This window comes from Ceratotherium simum, unplaced genomic scaffold (assembly GCF_057802395.1).
Source record: "Ceratotherium simum simum isolate JZ-2026a unplaced genomic scaffold, ASM5780239v1 HiC_scaffold_59, whole genome shotgun sequence".
Classification (NCBI taxonomy): Eukaryota; Metazoa; Chordata; class Mammalia; order Perissodactyla; family Rhinocerotidae; genus Ceratotherium; species Ceratotherium simum.
In genome coordinates, this window is record NW_028261275.1 from 3,935 (window position 1) to 21,152 (window position 17,218).

Genomic DNA, 17,218 nt, shown 5'->3' on the forward strand with positions numbered 1-17,218 from the left:
ATCGCTCTGGGGTATGGCAGGAGCCCTCTCATTTTGGAGTGAGAGCATGAGCCCGCTGATTTCACGGTAATGCTGTAGGATCCCCCCATCACAGAATAACGGCACAAGCCTATCACTTTGGGCAGTGGTTCTTTTGTGGGGGCGATTTGCCCTCTTCCCCCTAGGGGTGGGTGGAGCCACCCACAATGGAGAATTCTCCAGCCCCAAGTGTCAACAGGGCTGCGGTTGAAGCACCCTGCCTGATGGTCTTGGGGGAAGTCTCGTCACGAGGGACCCTGTCCAGCGTGCTGCCTGCCGTGTATGTGGCGTCCTGTGTGTCCTGACCCCTCTCTCTCTGCTCTTGCCTCAGCTTGATGTGTACTCCATGCCTGGGCCCCTGTCCCAAGGTCTGCCACCTCCTGGAAGGTGAGAAGACCATTGACTCGGTGACATCTGCCCAGGAGCTCCGAGGCTGCACGGTCATCAACGGGAGCCTGATCATCAACATTCGAGGGGGCAGTGAGTGCTGGGGGGAGGAGGGGGCAGCCTGCTGGGATCCACCTTCCCTGTGAGCGCAGAAGGAAAACAGCCCCAACACCCATCAGTGGAGTCACTCAAGTTTGCTGCCAAACCCCAAATTCACAGCTCGGTCCTGGCCCCGCTCCAGCGAGATTCTGACTTTCCAAGTTGGGAGTCAGGAATTTACATTTTTAACAAGCAGGCAACATGCCCCATTGCAGGTCTGGGACTGTGTTTCCAGAAATACCATTCCAGGCGAAAAGCAGCCTTTGTTTATTTATTCAGCAAACATTTGTTTGAATACTCACAGGGAAAAAGGCAAAGTCCATGCATGATGGATCTTACAAATAAACAAATCAACGTATCATGTAAACTTAGGCGGTGGTCCACGCTGTGAAGGGAAGCAAAGCAGAGTAACGCAGGGAGCAAGGGTCGGCAAACTTTTCCTATAAAGGGCCGTGTAATAAATCTCCTCAGCTGGGCAGACAGAGGGTCTTTGCCAGAACTACTCAGCTCTGCCAGTGTAGAGTGAAAGCAGCCCTAGAGAAAGTGTGAACTAATGGGTGTGGCTCTGTGCCGATAAAATGTTATTTACAAAGCCGGCTGGATTTGGCCAATGGGCTGTAGTGTGCCAATCTATGAAATAGAGAATAAAGGGAGTTGCTATTTTAGAAGAGTTTCCAATTTGAGAAAAGATGCTCTGAATTGGTCATGGAGCAAACCAAGCAGATAGATGGAAGAATAATATTCTGGGCAAAGGAGGCAGCCAGTGCAAATGTCCTGAGGCAGTTAGTATGTCTGGTCTGTTTAAGGGACTATGACGAGGCCCATGTGTCTGAAGTAGGGCGACCAAGGAAAAGATGAGAAAAAAGCAGTGGTCACTTATTTAGGGACTTGCAGACCCTGTGGTAGGGACATTGGATTGTGTCCTCTCTATGATGCATTTTGAGCAGGGTATGTCAAAGTCGTTTTCAACCTGTAGGTTAACTCCTCCTCATGGGACATTATGGGAAGATTAAAATATTTCTGTAGGAACTCACTGGATATTCTCCCTTCCCTTAGACAACCTGGCAGCTGAGCTAGAGGCCAACCTTGGACTCATTGAAGAAATTTCAGGATATCTGAAAATCCGCCGATCCTATGCTCTTGTGTCACTTTCCTTCTTCCGGAAGTTACGTCTGATTCGGGGAGAGACCTTGGAAATTGGGTAGGTGGGCCTGATTCTGTGTCTGTGGCCTGAATGCTCACTAGGAAGTCTGTGCATTAGAAAAACTCAGGGGTTTTTGCCAAGACATGGAAACAACCTAAGTGTCCATTGATGATTAATGGATAAAGAAAGTATGGTATATATACACAATGGAATATTATACAGCCATAAAAAAGGAGAAGGTCCTACTATTTGGGACAACATGGATGGACCTTGAGGGCATTATGCTAAGTAAAACAAGTCAGACAGTGAAAGACTAATACTGTACGATCTCACTTATATGTGGAATCTAAAAAACCCCAAACTTATAGACACAGAGAACAGATTGGTGGTTTCCAGAGGTGGGGAATAGGGGGTGGGGGAAATGGGTGAAGGGGGTCAAAAGGTACAAACTTCCAGTTATAAGATAAATAAGTTCTGAGGATGTAAATACAGCATGGTGGCTATAGTTAAGAATATTATATATTTGAAAGTTGCTAAGAGAGTAGATCTTAAAAGTTCTCATCACAAGAAAAAAAAAATTTAACCATATGAGGTGATGGACGTTAACTAAACTCAGTGTGGTAATTGTTTTGCAATATATACATATATCAAATCATGATGTAATACCCGTTAAACTCATACAATGTTATATGCCAATTATATGTCAATTAAACTTGGGGGAGGGAAGGAAAACGTAGGGATTTTTCAAGCCAAAAAAATCCGTTTGGAGAAAATGCCTGGAGAAACCTTGACAGGAGGAAGGAACTCATGTTAGAATGTGTCCAAAGTCCAGCCAAGGAAAATGGTACCCGTTTTATAGTTACTCTTGGAAATCTCAGGGGATACAGACCAAACTTTGTGTCCTCCAAAGGCGCTGGCTGGAATGGAATAGGGCGTCTGGCTATCTGTTCTTCATTGTGAGTTGGAGTGCAGGCCTGACCAGGACTCCGTAATTGCTGCATCTGGCACCTTCTCACTTCTTGGTCCTCTAGAAATTGACTGTATCTGAGATTCTCATGTCCTCTGGTCCATAGGATTCTAGCTCTTCAACATATTCTCCCAGCTGCCCTGGATTTCTTTCCTGCTTCCTCCACGTGCCTTTGAGAGTTGGCATCCTGGGCTACCAGCCTCTGCCTTCCCTCTAGTGATCTCCTCCTACCTGTGCTAAGACCTCCAGCCCTGGCTTCTCTCCTTACCCTTGAGCCTGTCTCCAGCCGGGTGACCCCTAGGAACCTCAAATGCAACATGTACAAAATGGAACTCACCTCCCTGCCTCAGTTTTCCATCCTCATTTCTTGGATCTCCTCCCCTTGAGATCCTGCCTACCCTATTTCAGTTAGTAAAGCAACAGATATCCAGGTACCACTTTCCTTGGCTGGACTGTGTATTTCACACAGATAGAGACGGAGTCATAGGAAGGAAGTCTGAAGAAGTCCATCCAGTAGTGCCATCAAAGATCAAAGTTCTTTCTATCTTTGTGCTCCTCGTGGCCACAAGACGGCTGCCTCATACCCAAACTCACATCTGTAGAACTGACAGGAAAAAGGGACAAAGGTACATGCCAATTGAGACTGTCTCTTTAAAAAAACTTGCCTGGAACCTCCCACACTCTCACCATCAATGTTGATTTCTGCTTATATCTCCTTGGTCAGAACTGGGTCACGTGGCTGCCTCTAGCTGCACGGGAGGCTGGGAGTGTGATTATTTACCTTTTCCAGTCTATACAGTAGAGGAAGGCAAGGGAAAAGGGAGGCTGTGAATGGCTTTTGAGAAGCCAAAACACAGAATTGTCTAGACTACCTTCTTGAATCCCTCACCAGCTCATGTTGATTTTTCTGCCATGAAACTGCCTTTTGCTGAAGCTCAGACCTTTCGTTCAAATTGTTGCAGTGATCTCCTAGCTAACTGTCCTGGAACTAGACCAGCACCGTCCAACAGAAATATAATACAAATCACATATGTGACTTGAAATGTTCTAGTAGCCACATTTTTAAAAAACTTTAAGAGAAATAGGTGAAATGAATTTTAATAATGCATTTTACTTAACCCATTACATCTAAAATGTTATTTCAGCATGGTATCAATATAAAAAACTATAAAGAAGATCTTTTGCATCCTTTTTTTGTGTGCTAAGTCTTCGAAATCTGTGCTGTTTGCTTCCAATACAGTCCAGAACGGCCACATTTCAGGTGCTCAATAGCCAGAGGTGGCTAGTGGTTTCTCTATTGGACAACACAGATCTAGATGCTTCTTCTCCCATCTGTCATGTGCCAGTGGTCCACTAATAGTTCTAAGGCACAGATCCAATCAAGTTACTGAGCTGTTATAAAACCTTTAGTGGCTCCCCTCTGCCTTTCAAGGAAAGTCGCATGTTCTTGGTCTTGGTCTGGCATGCAATATACTAGAGGATTTGTCCCATTGCAGCTCTCCAGTCTTGTTCCTTGTCAACTGGTGGCCAGAGCAGGCTGCTTTGCTCTTCCCTGGGCTCAGCTCAGTGCCTCGGTGTCTTCAGTCTTTTCCCTCTCTGAAACCCGTATCTCAATCCATCACGGTCTTCCCTTCCTCACAAGACTGAGCTCAGACACCTTCCTGGCCAGGAAGACTTCCTCAACTTCCCCTGTCCCTCCCACCTTCCATTCAACACTTATTGAGTATGTGCCAAGCAAGTGGTTAGGATGGGGGATGTAGTGCTGAACAAGAGGAACTCCAGCCCCGCCATCTTGGAGTTGGAGACACAAACCGTTGAATGACTAGGTGTGTATGTGTGTTTCCCTAGAAACTACTCTTTCTATGCCTTGGACAACCAGAACCTAAGGCAGCTATGGGACTGGAGCAAACACAACCTCACCATCACTCAGGGGAAGCTCTTCTTCCACTATAATCCCAAACTCTGCTTGTCTGAAATTCACAAGATGGAGGAGGTTTCGGGAACCAAGGGGCTCCAGGAGAGGAACGACATCGCCCTGAAGACCAATGGGGACCAGGCGTCCTGTAAGTGGTAGTGCCCTGGTCCTTCCAGCCCATGGACCAGATAACATGGCTGCCCTCCCCCTAGCCCCACCACACTGGCCCCCAGGGAGTCGTCTCTGCTCCCCAGTGAGCTAAACAACTAAGTGTGTGATGGGTTTTCTGAAATACTGAGGATAGGTGTTGTACTTATCATCTCTGTGCTTACTGCACCAAATACAGTGCCTGATACTGGAAGATGCCACATAAGCATTGAATGAATGAATGAATAACACCTCCTTATATATGGCTTTGCCTCAAATGCTATAGCACATCCTGCACTTGCTATAGCTGTGGACTGTCAGCTGACTGCATTCCTCTGACAGATTCTCTCTTGAAGGGATATCCGAGCATTGAGGTGCCAGAGCTTCCATAATACCCTCATGGGGAGTTGGTTTCTTATGGTGGAATGTGGTTCAAGCTGTGGCAATTCAAGGTCGGGGGGTAGCTTAAGGGCCAGCTTGCATTCCAGGCAGAGGGAATTGCTCTCTCCAAGGTGTTGTCTCTCCAAGGTATAATGATCTGCAAGCCCTCCAAACTCACTTGGCATGTGTTCATTTCCACTGGAGTTACGTCTTCTGACGTGTCAGGCTTGAAAGTCCATATGCAAGGCAAAATTGTGTCAGGACAAAGATTACTCTTGAAAGTCTCTTTTCCCAATAACTGCTGGCCAGTCATCCTTCTCGTGTGGGCACCAACTGCGATTATTCACTTGAGCATCTGGCCACGTAATTGACCTGCAGTAGGGGCCCGTTTGCATGACCAGTTCTTGCCTTCCAACAGCGGGAGAGGCACGTGGGTACAAGACCTGTCAAGGGAACAGCAGATTGACATCTCCCTTCTCATGGACGCTCTTGGAAATGTCGGATCACCTGCTTTGGGCTGACACAAATTATTTAATACTGATACTGATTTTTTTTTAACTTTCCTAGGTGAAAATGAATTACTTACATTTTCTCACATTCGGACATCTTCTGATAAGATCTTGCTGAAATGGGAGCCGTATTGGCCCCCTGACTTCCGAGACCTCTTGGGGTTCATGCTCTTCTATAAAGAGGCGTAAGTAGAAAGGTAGAGAAATGGTGCTGCAAGCTTCATGCTTGTGGTGTGAGTGCTCAGATCTTCCCCGCTGGGGTAATTCTCCCTGTCCCTCCTACTCGTGGAATAAATGTAGGCTCCTTTTACGATCTCACCAGTTGATGGGGTATGAAGTCAATTTCCTATAGCAGTATCCCATTTTGTTGCTTCTGTGTGTATCTCACCAGACATCCTCAAGAAAAAGCCATTCACTCTACCTAGTAGATTTTGTAAAATTTATTTTTTTCTATTTTGTATTTTTTCCGACATTGGAAAAATGGTGGTAAAACATACATAACATAAAACTGACTGTTTTAATTAGGCGTAGGTGTCCAGTTCAGTGGTATTAAGTACCTTCACGATGTTGTGCAACCATCACCATCATCTATCTCCAGAACTTTTTCTTCATCCCAAACTGAAACTCTATCCCCATTAAACAACACTTAGTCATTTTGAGTATACGGCTCTCCTGAAATTTGCAAGGAAGATAATGGAAGGGGTGATAGTATTAATGTCAGTAATAGTTCCATCTCTCGAGATTTATTATGTTCAGACTGTGTGCCAAGAAGTTGCATTCATTCCACCACGTAATCTTATCAATAACTCTTGAGGTAGTTGCTGTCATCATCATTCTCATCATCATCACTATTGTTATTACTGGGCAATTGAGATGTAAGGGAAGCAGTCTCTTTCTCTCTGGCTGTTCTGTGTCATTTTTCCTTGTGGCGTAAGATGGTTGGCGAAAAGGATACAACCCCATAAGATGTGACTTCCCCTGGCCGCGTCTCTGCCATCTTCAGAGCGATAGTCACAAAATGGTAACCACCTTCTCCTATTTCCTCTTGAAAGCCCTTATCAGAACGTGACAGAGTTTGATGGGCAGGACGCGTGTGGCTCCAACAGCTGGACGGTGGTGGACATTGACCCGTCTCTGAGGTCCAACGACCCCAAGTCACAGAACCACCCCGGGTGGCTGATGCGGGGTCTCAAGCCCTGGACCCAGTACGCCATCTTTGTCAAGACCTTGGTCACCTTTTCTGATGAACACCGGACATACGGGGCAAAGAGCGACATCATCTATGTCCAGACAAATGCCACGAGTAAGCGTTTCTTGTGGATATGTGTTTGTGCATGAATGGGATGTCCTGCCTTTAACAGGCTGACGTGGTGATGTTGTGTGAAATGCTCTTTTGCATAATCATTGGCTTCTCAAAGAGCCGAGTGTTGAGGTTTATAATCTCAGAAGATGAGGCAGTAACGAAAAGACACCTGAGGGGACTAGATATTTCCTCTTCCCATTATGGAAAATTTTCAAATATTCACAGAAGTCAAAAGAAAAAATGAGTCCCGTGAACCATTTCCCAGCTTCAACGCTGATCAATATTTTGCCATTTTTGTTTCACCTCTGTGTCCCTTCTCTCCTTCCCCGTTTTTTTTTGGCACGGGGAGCTGGAGTATTTCATAGCAATTGAATTATATTTTTATGAAGTCTAAGTCCTTCTCCTATAGCAATAGTTCTCAACTGGGGGTGATGCTGCTCCCAGGCGACATTTGAAGATGTCTGGAGACGTTTTGGTTGACTGAGGAGGTGGGGCTCCTGGCATCTGGAGGGTGGAGGCCAGGGTCCTACAAGCCCCAGGACGGCCCCCATGACAGAGAATTATCCGGCCCCAAGTGTCAGTAGTGCCGAGGGTGAGATACTCTGTCCTAGAGGATAGGGTCCAAACTTGATGAGCCAGCCTAGCTTTTTTGGCTAGTGCCCTCTCGTTTTGTATCCTCCAACAATACCAAAGGACTTATAGTTTCCAGAAACTTCCAGCATCTGGGCTTTTGTACACACTGTGTCCTCTGCCTTGAGGCCCCCAACCTCACGCCTCACCAACTCCCTCAGCCACCTCCATTCTTGAGGGGAAGGTTTTGTGGAGCCCAAAGTTGATGTGTTCTGGGGGGTTTTAGATGAGCTGCCATCTCAGTGATATGATTGAGTGGCATCCAATTTTTGAAATGTGCCCAGTGACTGGGCTCAATTTGGGGCAAATGTTAACTGGAAAACATGAGTTTATTTGTCTCTTCCACCATCCTTCCTTTCCCCAGTGTCTTTCCAGGGCCCAGGACAGAGAGAGCTTGACACATAGTTGGAGCTCCATAAATGATTGTTGCATAAATGGATGAATGAATGGCTGCATAATCTGTGGTAGGAATGGACTGTAATTTTGTAACTCATGCCCTTCCTGGGTGAGCGTTTCATGTGTCTCCAGTTTTCTCCGAGGTAAAATAACACTGCAGCGAACATCCTCATGATTTCTCTAACTGGTGTGTCCCCTCTCATGCCCACCCAACAGCTTGCACCATCCTCCTCACAGTGGACCTGTTTCCTTTCTCCTTTGCAGACCCTTCTGTCCCCCTGGATCCCATCTCCGTTTCTAACTCCTCATCCCAGATTGTTCTGAAGTGGAAGCCTCCCTCTGATCCCAATGGCAACATCACCCACTACCTGATTTTCTGGGAGAGGCAGGAGGAAGACAGTGAGCTGTACGAGTTGGATTATTGCCTCAAAGGTGAGTGCAGACAGATGTGTGGGAGCCGCCGGTTTTACGAGCACATCTGATCCACTTTGTTCCACTCCCAAGAAACATCTCTCCCCTCCCATTTCCCAGTGTGTGTACGCACGCACGCACACACACTCCGTTCCATCTCATATGAAAACACACACGTTTCTAAGCATCACATGAGTTCAGGTCTGAAGACACGTGTCAAAACCAAATACTTCTCATATCTTGGCACCATTTTCCTCTGGAATTTTCTCCTCCTCCTCCTCTCCCCTCCCCCTGGTGGGGATGAGCTGTATTAATCCATTGAAGGCTTCTGTGCTCGACTAGAAACACAAACGAGCCTGTTCAGAGGTTTGACAAAGTCAGAGAAGAATTTTAGCCCCTAAATTTAGACCCTTAAATTTTAAGGATCGGAGACAGCAAGGAGCGATAATCTATTCCCTCCTGTGCTTCTCATTAAAAATTTATACTAATGACCATGTTTTTCTTCAGTCTTTAGTCTTGTTTGTTTTATGGGCTTCCATCCATCTGCAGGAAAATGGAAAAATATTTGAAGCCTCGAACTAGTTTGTGTAAATTAGTTTAAAATTATTTAAAAACTGGGTTTTAAAAAACCCTATCAAACCAGAGAAACAGAAGTCATTTTTTTCTTTAGTTGTTTTCTTTGTTTGTCTGTATTTGTTTTTCTTTAGATTTTTTGAGTTAGTGATAACCTCAGCCTCTGGTCTTGGGGTTGCTGGCAAGGCGTCCATGAGGCCAGAAGCCCGAGGCCCCCTCTTGGCTGGACCTCTGACCTGCTGTAGGGCTTTGGGCAAGTCACCGGGGTTGTCCTCAGCCGCCTCCTTCTCGGGAGAAGGGGCGGGAGGCGAGATGATCTCTGGGAGCTGTCCCAGCTCTAGGATCATGTGCTATATGTATGCTGTGACCTCATCCCCTGCCTGAGCCGAGGGTTGCAAACGTGATTTATCTCCTCGGATGCTTTATATAACTCCAGAGCAAGCGCAGTCATCGGCTCAGCCTGGAGCTGTTGGCCCTGCCTTCGAGTCACCGAAACCACCAGCTAGAACCGCCACCAGCAGCGGGACAGTCAATGCCTGACTCTTTTTTTTTTTTAACTTAAAGAGCAATAACTTTTATTCTGGAAGTCTAAATCGATCATTACAACGTGACTATTTAAACATGGTTTTATTTGTAATGATCACAAAGGTTATGGAATTAAAAATATACTTACTAAGGACAGATGTCGTGTGATCTACTCACAGAAGGTCCCTAGAGGCGTCACATCCACAGAGACAGAAAGTAGATGGTGGGGGCCAGGGGCTGGGGGAGGGGGATAGGGAGTGTTTATGGGGACACAGTTTCAGTTTGGGAAGATGAGAAAGTTCCAGGGATGGTTGCATGATAATATGAATGCACTTAATGCCTCTGAACTGGACACATAAAAATGGTTAAGATGGCAAATTTTATGTTGTGTGTATTTTACCACAATTAAAATACACACACACACACACACACTAAATAAATTGACTAACCGTGACCAGTAGTAGCTTCCTTTGGTATGACTACTGCCTTTTTTTTCAGGTTTATTGAGGTACAATTGACCAGGAAAATTGTAAGATATTTAGAGTATATATTGTGATGATTTGATACATGTATTTGATACATGTATTCCTCCTATATAGTTAATTAACACATCCATCACCTCACTTATCTTTTTTTTTTTTTTGGTGAGGACATTTAAGTTCTCCTTAATGTTTCAATTATATTTCAATTATATATAATTTCAATTATATATATTTCAATTATACAAAATTTCAATTATACAGAATTTCAATTGTATATATTTCAATTATACAAAATTTCAATTGTATATATTTCAATTATACAACACAGTCTATCACCTATATGGCTTTTTTTATTGTGGTAAAATATACATAACATAATATTGACCATTTTAACCATTTTTGAGCGTCCAGTTCAGGGCATTAAGTACATTCACATGTTGTGCAACCATCCCCATGATCCATCTTCAGAACACTTCATCTTCTTAAACTGAAACTCTGTCCCCATTAAACACTAACTCCCCATCCCCCTCCCCCAGCCCCGGGCCCCCACCATCCTACTTTCTGTCTCTATGGATGTGACTGTCTTAGGTACCTCATTATGCTTTACTGTATAGTCACAGAAATACATGGGACACCAAGTGTCACACACTGGATGCTAGAAAGGTAACAGGGGTCAGGAACTATGTCTGTACCTGAGCAAAAGTCCCTTCATCTCTAGAAAATTGTCAGGAGCCCCCCTTACTAAGGAAATCCTAGTTTTTCTTCCATCCATAATGCCATCAGTATCCCCTCTAACAGTTAGCCAGCCAGGTTATTCCGTGTCTATTAATAGACTTTAAGAAGTATTTTTAAGAGTCTCTTGCAGGCTTTCAAAGCTGAATAAATACTTGGGCTTCCGAGTGGATACTCACCATTCACAGGAAGGTACTTAGAGCTCATTGTCTACCGAAGCCATCAAAGGGGAGAGGAAAAAGTGGAATTTCCTTTGCTCAATAGACACTAATAGGCACTGGGCACCGAGGGCTGGCGGCTGGAAAGGCGAATCAAGCGGCGTAAGGAGTAGTGTTGCATCCTTATGGTTGTACCAGAATTGTGGCTGTGCTCCTGCAACAGGTAGCAGGTGCTCCCAGGGGTTGGACCTCAGGGGTCAAGACACAGCCAGCTGTGGTAGTTAAAAAACACTTCGATATTTTTAAGATCGCTACCTTGAAAAGTTGGTGTTCTTTTTTCTTTCTTTTTAAATTCCCTTTTCTGTGCATATTTGAAAATTTTCTCCCTGCAATCTCCTGTCATGTCTTTAGTTAAGGGTTTCTCTACCTCAGCAGTGGTGTTCCGTGTGGAATTCTGCTCTGCCCTCCCGTCACTATATTTATGTGGTTGATTGATTGATGGATTCATTCATTCATTCATTCAACTGTGACTTGGCTCCCCCAGTCCTTTTCTAACCCCACCTCCCACCACTCTCTCCCTCAGCGGCTTCTAGCTACATGGGGTTCTTGGTGTTTTTTGACATGCCAAGGAAGTCCCTACCTCAGGGCCTTTGCACCTGCTTTGTGCTCTGTCTCAACTGCTTTACTCTGAGATATGTGCATGGCTCATTCCTTTACTTAATTTGCGACTGCTCAGTGGTCACTTTCTCCAAGACCACCCCATGAAAAATAGCACGCCCAGACACCCTCTGTCCTTTTATCCAGCCATCTGACCCATGGCGTATGTATTTATTAGTTTATTGTGTATTCCTTTCCCCTCCCCGCATCCACTAGAATGTAAATTCCATGAGGATAGGGCTATGCCTAGTTACCTTCCAATCTCCAGCTCCATGGGGTTATGGTGTCTGATGGTGCACTTTGACATGTACCTTCAAGTGACACTAACCGGACCCTCCAGTGAGAGGTCTTTTTTTTTTTTGATTGAGGTAACATTGGTTATAACATTGTGTAAATTTCAGGTGTACCTCATTCTATTTCTGTACAGGCTACACTGAGGTCTTATTTCTCTCAGTAGAACTTGCCTCGAGCTCTGCCCCTTGTGCCCAGCCCCTCTGAGAAGACCCCTTTGCTCTGTGTGGGGAGATGGGGTGGGACGGGGGAGATTTGAGCCTACTTGCTCTGCCTTTCTCCAGGGTTGAACCTGCCCTCCTGGACCTGGTCTCCACCCTTCGAGGCTGAGGGTTCCCAGAAGCACAATCAGAGTGAGTATGAGGAATCCACCAGCGAATGCTGCTCCTGCCCCAAGACCGACTCACAGATCCTGAAGGAGCTGGAGGAGTCCTCCTTCAGGAAGACGTTTGAGGACTACCTGCACAATGTGGTTTTCGTCCCCAGGTCAGGAGTTTTCACTGGCTTGGGGTTGGGGGTCATTACTCAGGGAACAAGACTCAGAGGGGACTCGGAGGGTGGGTGGGTGGAGGCAGAGATCTTGCGATTTCAACAAAAATCTTACCAGGAAGAAGAAATAATCACCAAAAAAAAAAAAAATGAGGGAAAAATTTAAAAAACTCAGCATTTGCTTTTGTACGTCTCTCAAACTCTTTACTGCAGCCTCTTGTCCCCATCCGTGTTCTGAAATGGACTCCGTTAGATTATTGAGGCACATCCTGAGAAATGCCTGCCTGGCCCCATCTTGATTTATCGCTGTCTCAAGCTCAGCGTGTTCTCTTTTTGTAATCTGTGTAACCTCATCTTTCCAGAACTTTCCATCGCATCTTCAAAACCTGGAAGCTTCTCCTATTTAAATATATTGAGTTTCCTTTATGAGTGAAGGGACTTGCTGATGTATGAAACCTTCTTCTCATCCTTCTGGAACTTTCCACCACATATTCAAAACTTGGAGCCTTCTCTTCTTTGAATATGTTGAGTTTCCTTTAGTGAGTGAAGGGACTTGCTGATGTATGAAACCTTCTCATCCTTCTGGAACTTTCCACCACATATTCAAAACTTGGAGCCTTCTCTTTTTTGAATATGTTGAATTTCCGTTAGTGTGTGAAGGGACTTGCTGAGGCATGAAACCTTCTCATCCTTCCAGAACTTTCCATCACATCTTCAAAACCCGGAGACTTCTCATATTTAAATACGTTGACTTTTCTTTAATGAGTGAAGGGACCTGCTGATGTACATCTGATCTACTGAGAGGGTTTGCAGTAAAAATTACTCTAGCCTTTTCATCCATCATTGCCTTTCTTGCAAGCAGAGACCCTTAGGTAAAAGGCAAGTTTCTGTACGTCCCAGGTGATATCACCTCTCTCGGTGTCTCAGTTTACTTCTTTGTAAAATGGAGATAAAAGTTCCTATCTTTTAGGATTATGAGATCACATGAGTCATACACTATCCACATTTGGAGCTAGATCCTTCTCTGTCGTGGGGGGCCGTCCTCTGCATTGTAGGATGTTGAGCAGTATCCTTGGCCTCCACCGACTCGATGCCAGTAGCCCTGTGTGCATCATATTAGTTCATGAATCTTTACAGTAACCCACTGAAGCAGTCGCCATCCGCTTTTACGGGTCCAGAGACTGTGCTTCCTAGCTGGCGAGAGACTTGCCTCAGGTTTTGGCAGCAAGTGTGCCCTGGGGGCTTTCAGCCGCCTCCTCCCTCTCTCCCCTTAAGATTTCAGCACTCGGCTACCCAGAAACATGTGATACAATTGGCCGTTTCCAAAGTGGATGGAAACCCCAAAAGGTTTACATTGGAATAAAACAACATTCTAAAGTGGGTCTCTTCAAATGCCCACCACCGCTCCTCATCTGGGTTGACATTTCCCCAGAACATCAATATGGAATGTTTCTTTTTTCCTTTTTTCTTGCGTTTTTCCGTCATGACTCTGAGTCCAAAAGAGCGCTAAACACTACAGCCCAGGTGTTGAGGCCGTTATTGTTTTATCCGTTAAAAACAAAACGTGCGGGATTTGGGGAAATGGCTGAGTTGGTTGTGATGTTTCAATGTCCTCAAGTCTGACATCCAAGAGGAACCCCAGATGGCCAGGTCTCTGGGGGGCATTTTCTCTGATATTTGCCCCCTCTCTTGCTGTGTTCTCCGCACCTCCTGGGGAAGATGTGGTTCAAGCAATTGGCAAAAAGTGGTCCATGGTGCTGGGCAGGGCGCCCTTGGGCTGCTCAGAAAGAATGTGGCTCCCAGGGTGTCAGAAGCCAGAGGTCTGTCTGAAGAAGTTCTGTCTGTCCTCAAAGTGGTTGGTTTTGTTTCCACAGAAAATCCTCTTCAGGCCCTGGTGCCGAGGACACTAGGTATGACTCACCTGTGGGACGGCCACGTGGCCCCTGGCGGCTGCTCAGCGCAGGGCCAGGGGGCCAGGCAGGGCAGGAAGCATGTCGTGTGCCTTCGAGACCCCAGGGGCTTCTGTGGCTGGATGCATGCAACGGGCTGCTCTGCCTAGAACGGGCGCTTCACATATTCACACGTTCACTGCCTTCACCCTGAAAGGGGATCTGGGCATGAACGCAGGGAAAAATCTTAACTAACGCACTCTTACTAAAACACAGAATCGAGGGAGTACTTTCTGGGCACCTCTGAGATGCTACACAGTTCCCTCCGTGCATCCAGTCACTAAACATTTGTTTATCAATGCCTACCGTGTGTGCAGGACTGTGCCCGGCGCCCAGAGGCTAAACCACGTGCGGCAGCTAGAGGGGAAGACTGATCTGGAAGCAGAACGTTTTTATTTGGGGTGACGTGTGCGGGACCACAGATGTGAGCAGAGATATGCCCCTGAATTCCACTTAGTACAGTCAGGCATGCTTCCCTTTGACTGGTGTCTTAAAGAATTAAGGAGCAGAGGACAGGAAAAGAGAGCTGGAGGACCAATCGTGGGCTCTTGGGAGGAAATAGAGGGGAGACTGGACAGGCGGCTCGGGGCCATGCAGAGGGACTTTATTCTTTAAACAGAGCGCTTATTTATTTTCAGGCGTTATGTGCGGCCCCGATCTGCCCTCTAGTGGCCGTTTGGAATATAATCTTGTAGTAAAGAAAACCCTGGAAATTTGAGGCGCTAGTCCAGACCAAGGTTGACATTTGGGGTCAGATCATTCTCAGTTGTGGGGACTGCCCTGTGTATTGTAGGATGTTTAGTAGCGTCCCTGGTCTCTTCTCACTGGATGCCAGTAGTACACCTGCCCCCCAAATAGGGACAACCAAAAATGACTCCAGACAGGCCAGATGTCCTCTTGGTGGCAGGGTGGGGGACAGACTCACTCCTGGTTGAGAACCACTGGTCTAATGTGAGGTCGTGCAGTGATGAAATGCTGTGTATGTAGAGAGTGGAAGAATCAGCTGATGCTTTGTTATCGGGGGGTGTTTCTCTTTGTGATCTTTTGGGATCTGATCCTTTTGGTATACACGTATTTGGCCTGTTTGATGAGACCATTAGAAGTTTCCAGTTGTTGATATCAATTTCTCAGAGTATTTCATGAGGCACCAGTGTCTCAGTCATTTTTGGAAGGTGCATTTGTGTCTCTACAGAAATGTTCTGAATCTTGCTTATGTGGATATATCTTTGGTTTCTATCCAAGAATGTCATTAGTCTTTTCATACAAAAAGACCACAAAGAAAATCTTAATGAGTACCCCCAAAGGAGAGTTTGTTTTCTGATTACAGTGCAAGAAAAACTAAAAGCAAACTTCACAAGTTTGAACAGACAGCTCTACTTCTCTGGGATTAAAAGTCAATCACTTAGATATCTATGTCTGTTGGGTCGAAGCAGAAATGGAGACTTTTGTTAAAGTCTATTTGGAAAAGAGTAAAAGTGTGAATATCATATACCTTAACTTGTAGAATGCTGCCAAAGCTGGGCTTTGATGCAAATTAGTAGACTTGAATGATTTCATACGTTAAGAAAAAACTTAAAAAGGTAAAAATATAAATGTATTAGGGAGGGAGGGAAAAATCAATATAGCTAAACTTGTAAATATCAAAGAAAAAACTATAAATAATGAGACGTAAAGAAGGTGATATAATAATAGGGTCTAAGGAAGATTTTTATATGTTGAATTTTCTGGATAGTCATGTGCTGTTCAGTTAGAAACGTTCACTGTGGTTGGAAATTTTAACTTGCCTGAGCTGAAGCAAGGAGCAGCAGAAAAATTAAATATTTTAGTAACCTTGGAAAAAGACAAAAAAAAAAAAGAAGTGTTAATTAATTTCCTCAAAAAAACGGCCCTGGGCCCAGCGAGGTTTGCAGGTGAGTTCTTTTGAACTCTGAAAGAGCAACTATTTCCTGTAATATAGAAGCTTTTCCAGAGTGTAAAAATCTATAGAAATCTTCCTAGTTCATTTTCTGAAACTAACATAACACCCCTTAGCAGAACCTGACAAAGATACTACACTGAAAGAAAACCCAGGACCAGCTAATATGGGACTTCAGATCCAAATGTCCTAAATGAAACACTGGGCTGGCAATACTGTTTATTTCAGAAGTGCAAGGATGGTTTAAGATCAGGAGATCTAATAATATAATCTAATTCATCAGTAAGGAAAATCATATAATAATCTCATTTGATCACATTAATTAAAAATTCCTAATTTAGAGAAACAGGAAAAAAAAAAGAGATGTTTATAAAACTAGGAATGGAATACTTCTGCCACAAGATAAATATTGCCTAGATGAAACCAATAGCCAAGGTAACATCATTCTTTATTTATTTATTTATTTATTTGTGAGGAAGATCAGCCCTGAGCTAACATCCGTGCTAATCCTCCTCCTTTTTTTTTCTGCAAAGCCCCAGTAGATGGTTGTATGTCATAGTTGCACATCCTTCTAGTTGCTGTATGTGGGATGCGGCCTCAGTGTGGCCGGAGAAGTGGTGTGTTGGTGCGCGCCCGGTATCCAAACCCCGGGCCGCCAGTAGCGGAGCACATGCACTTAACCGCTAAGCCATGGGGCCGGCCCCAAGCTAACATCATTCTTAAAACCATTCCAGTTAGAGTTGGAAGGAGCCCAGTCTCGTCATTACTAATTAACATTTCTCTGGTATCTAGCCAGATATTCTAGTGCAAGGGTGGGCAAACCATGGCAGCTGCCTGTTTTTGTCAATAAAGTTTTATTGGAATGTAACCACACTCATTTGTTTTTTACATTTTGTCTATGGCTGCTTTCAAGCTACAATGACTTGAAAGCCATTGAAAGTTGAGTAGCTGTGACAAAAGCCACATGTCCCACAAGACCCAAAATATTTACCATCTAGCACTTATGGGAAAAGTTTACTGACCCTTTTTCTAGTGTGTTCCTTGAAAATCCAAGAAAATCAACTATGAATGAATAAGAGTTCAGGAAAGTAGTTATAATATAAATAAACAAAAAAAATCAGTAGATATACTAGCAATAAT

The 17,218-nt window shown here is 44.8% G+C and overlaps 1 protein-coding gene across 1 annotated transcript in view; it reads left to right on the top strand.

Annotated features, from left to right (window-relative positions):
- The first annotated feature begins 352 nt into the window (after positions 1–352).
- LOC101405656 (insulin receptor-like) overlaps positions 353–17,218 on the top strand; it is a 45,635-nt gene continuing 28,769 nt past the window's right edge. Inside the window, 7 exon segments of the mRNA XM_087428498.1 lie at positions 353–498; positions 1,561–1,705; positions 4,464–4,678; positions 5,626–5,752; positions 6,620–6,870; positions 8,161–8,328; positions 12,010–12,211. Coding sequence (XP_087284624.1) covers positions 354–498; positions 1,561–1,705; positions 4,464–4,678; positions 5,626–5,752; positions 6,620–6,870; positions 8,161–8,328; positions 12,010–12,211 — 1,253 coding nt within the window. The 5' untranslated portion in view covers position 353.